General features: G+C 40.9%; 1 protein-coding gene across 1 annotated transcript in view; it reads left to right on the forward strand.

Moving 5' to 3' along the window:
* Positions 1 to 461: 461 nt before the first annotated feature.
* The window catches only part of LOC108574922 (transmembrane protein 222), a 1,952-nt gene continuing 454 nt past the window's right edge, over positions 462 to 1,959 (forward strand). Inside the window, exons 1-3 of the mRNA XM_017937589.1 lie at positions 462 to 617; positions 808 to 1,018; positions 1,106 to 1,236. Of these exons, the coding sequence (XP_017793078.1) occupies positions 487 to 617; positions 808 to 1,018; positions 1,106 to 1,236 (473 nt within the window). The 5' untranslated portion in view covers positions 462 to 486. The remainder of the gene's footprint in view (positions 618 to 807; positions 1,019 to 1,105; positions 1,237 to 1,959) is intronic.

Below are 1,959 nucleotides of genomic sequence, written 5' to 3' on the forward strand. Positions count from 1 at the left end.
GAAAACTGAAATTTTATATAACTTTTCACCACTTCCTGTCATCTTCTTATCATGGAAATAGTATCGAAGCGTCGTCGTGGTGATCAAGAAAACATAACAAACCGGCGACAGCATCGCGAATCAACTACGATCGTACGAATAAACGCTTTGAGCCGAAAATTAAATGGCGGAATAAAAGCTTCTTAAATATTACAGATATTGAACGATACTACAGGTACTTTGTAATCACTTAATTGGATCGTACTTGTACATTTTGCTCTTCTAATATTTACGGCAAATTGCGCGTCGTTCATTCCAGTCCACCATTTTGCTGTTGTATCGCCCGCCCGTCGATATATTCAAACTTTGATTGTACAAAGCAGCATCAGATGACTCTAGGAGCGTGAGTACGTACAAGAGAGAGAGAGGAGTAAGAGACGGCTCGCGGGAAGGGGGGAGACAAGCGTGTGTGTGTAGTTGCATTGTCACACACTGATAAAACGAAATATGAAAGAGAACCAATTATTGACTGAATCGCAAGATTTCTCAGACAAACCGGCAAATATGGATCTTGCTATTAATCTAGAAAGACAGAGATTTCCATTTTGTATAGTTTGGACACCGCTACCGGTTTTGACGTGAGTAAAGCTAAACAATAACCTAGATGATTTTTACGTTCAAAGTTCGTCTGTAGGACAAATTATAGTTTTAGCTTCCATGTGTCCATAGAATCGGTGATCAATTCACTATACATCGATGCTGTTAATTTCTAGATGATATTCACTTGAAACGTAATCTCTAAGCGGTTACTTTCGTTTCGCTGTTAAGGTATCTATTACCGTTCATCGGTCACATGGGCATCGCCACTTCTAGCGGCGTGATACGGGACTTTGCTGGTCCATATCATGTTTCCGAGGATAATATGACGTTTGGAAAACCTACCAAATACTGGCAATTGAACTATACTAAAGCCAAAGGAGGCGTACAAGGGTGGGATTCCGCTGTCACAGAAGCCAGTGAAATTTATAAAACTAGGATGGTTAGTGTTTAGGAATGTTCAATCTTCGTATCCCCCCCCATTCCAAAACCCACTTTCTATCTAGCTAAATCTATCTTCCTTTCACAGCACAATATATGCTGCGACAACTGTCATTCTCATGTAGCTAGAGCATTGAATTTAATGTCATACGATAACTCGAACAGTTGGAATATGGTAAAGCTGGCGTTTCTTATGCTCGTGCACGGGAAATACGTGAGGTAAGAGAAGATCGGAACTTCGACTGGGAACGTAAGCGATGTTGGATAAAGTTTCGAAAGGCCCCGGTCACTGATCGACACGAAATTTGGCGGGAAGGAGAAGGAGGGTGGGTGGCCATCAAATATAAAATATTAGCTGCAGCCAATCATTAGTCTCCAAAATATTAACGAAAAACTTTCAGTGCTGTACATTGAAACTGCGTGTACAGACGTTACTAATACAACCGTTTTCGCTATAGTGATCGTTGCCGTCAACTGTTGAATATAGACCCCGTATCTATAGGGTGACGAATTTCGTCCAAATAAGGCTCATTAAACTAAGCAGCCATTGAAAGCATGGATTTTAATCTAACCTAACCTAATCATACATGTGATCATCTTCTCGATCCGTCGAGCTGGAGCACAGCGTCTAATACTACCGAATATCTAGGCGATCAGTAATATTAGACAGTCATCGCTTCGCCGAAATTTTACGTGGGACACCCTATAGATACTGAGGCCGCTATCGCTATTGTGTCATCGGCTACTTGCCTGCCACTTGACTGCAACGACTGCTATATCGAAAACGATTGTTCAGTAACATCTGTATAGGCAGCATTCAATGTTTAGTCACGTCTGTATACACTGTTTCAATGTATAGTACTGAAAGTTTTTTGTTAATATCTCGGAAACTAATGATTGGCTGAAGCTAATATTTTATATTTCGGGTCCACTTCCCCTCCT

This window comes from Habropoda laboriosa, unplaced genomic scaffold, assembly GCF_001263275.1.
Source record: "Habropoda laboriosa isolate 0110345459 unplaced genomic scaffold, ASM126327v1 scaffold210, whole genome shotgun sequence".
Classification (NCBI taxonomy): Eukaryota; Metazoa; Arthropoda; class Insecta; order Hymenoptera; family Apidae; genus Habropoda; species Habropoda laboriosa.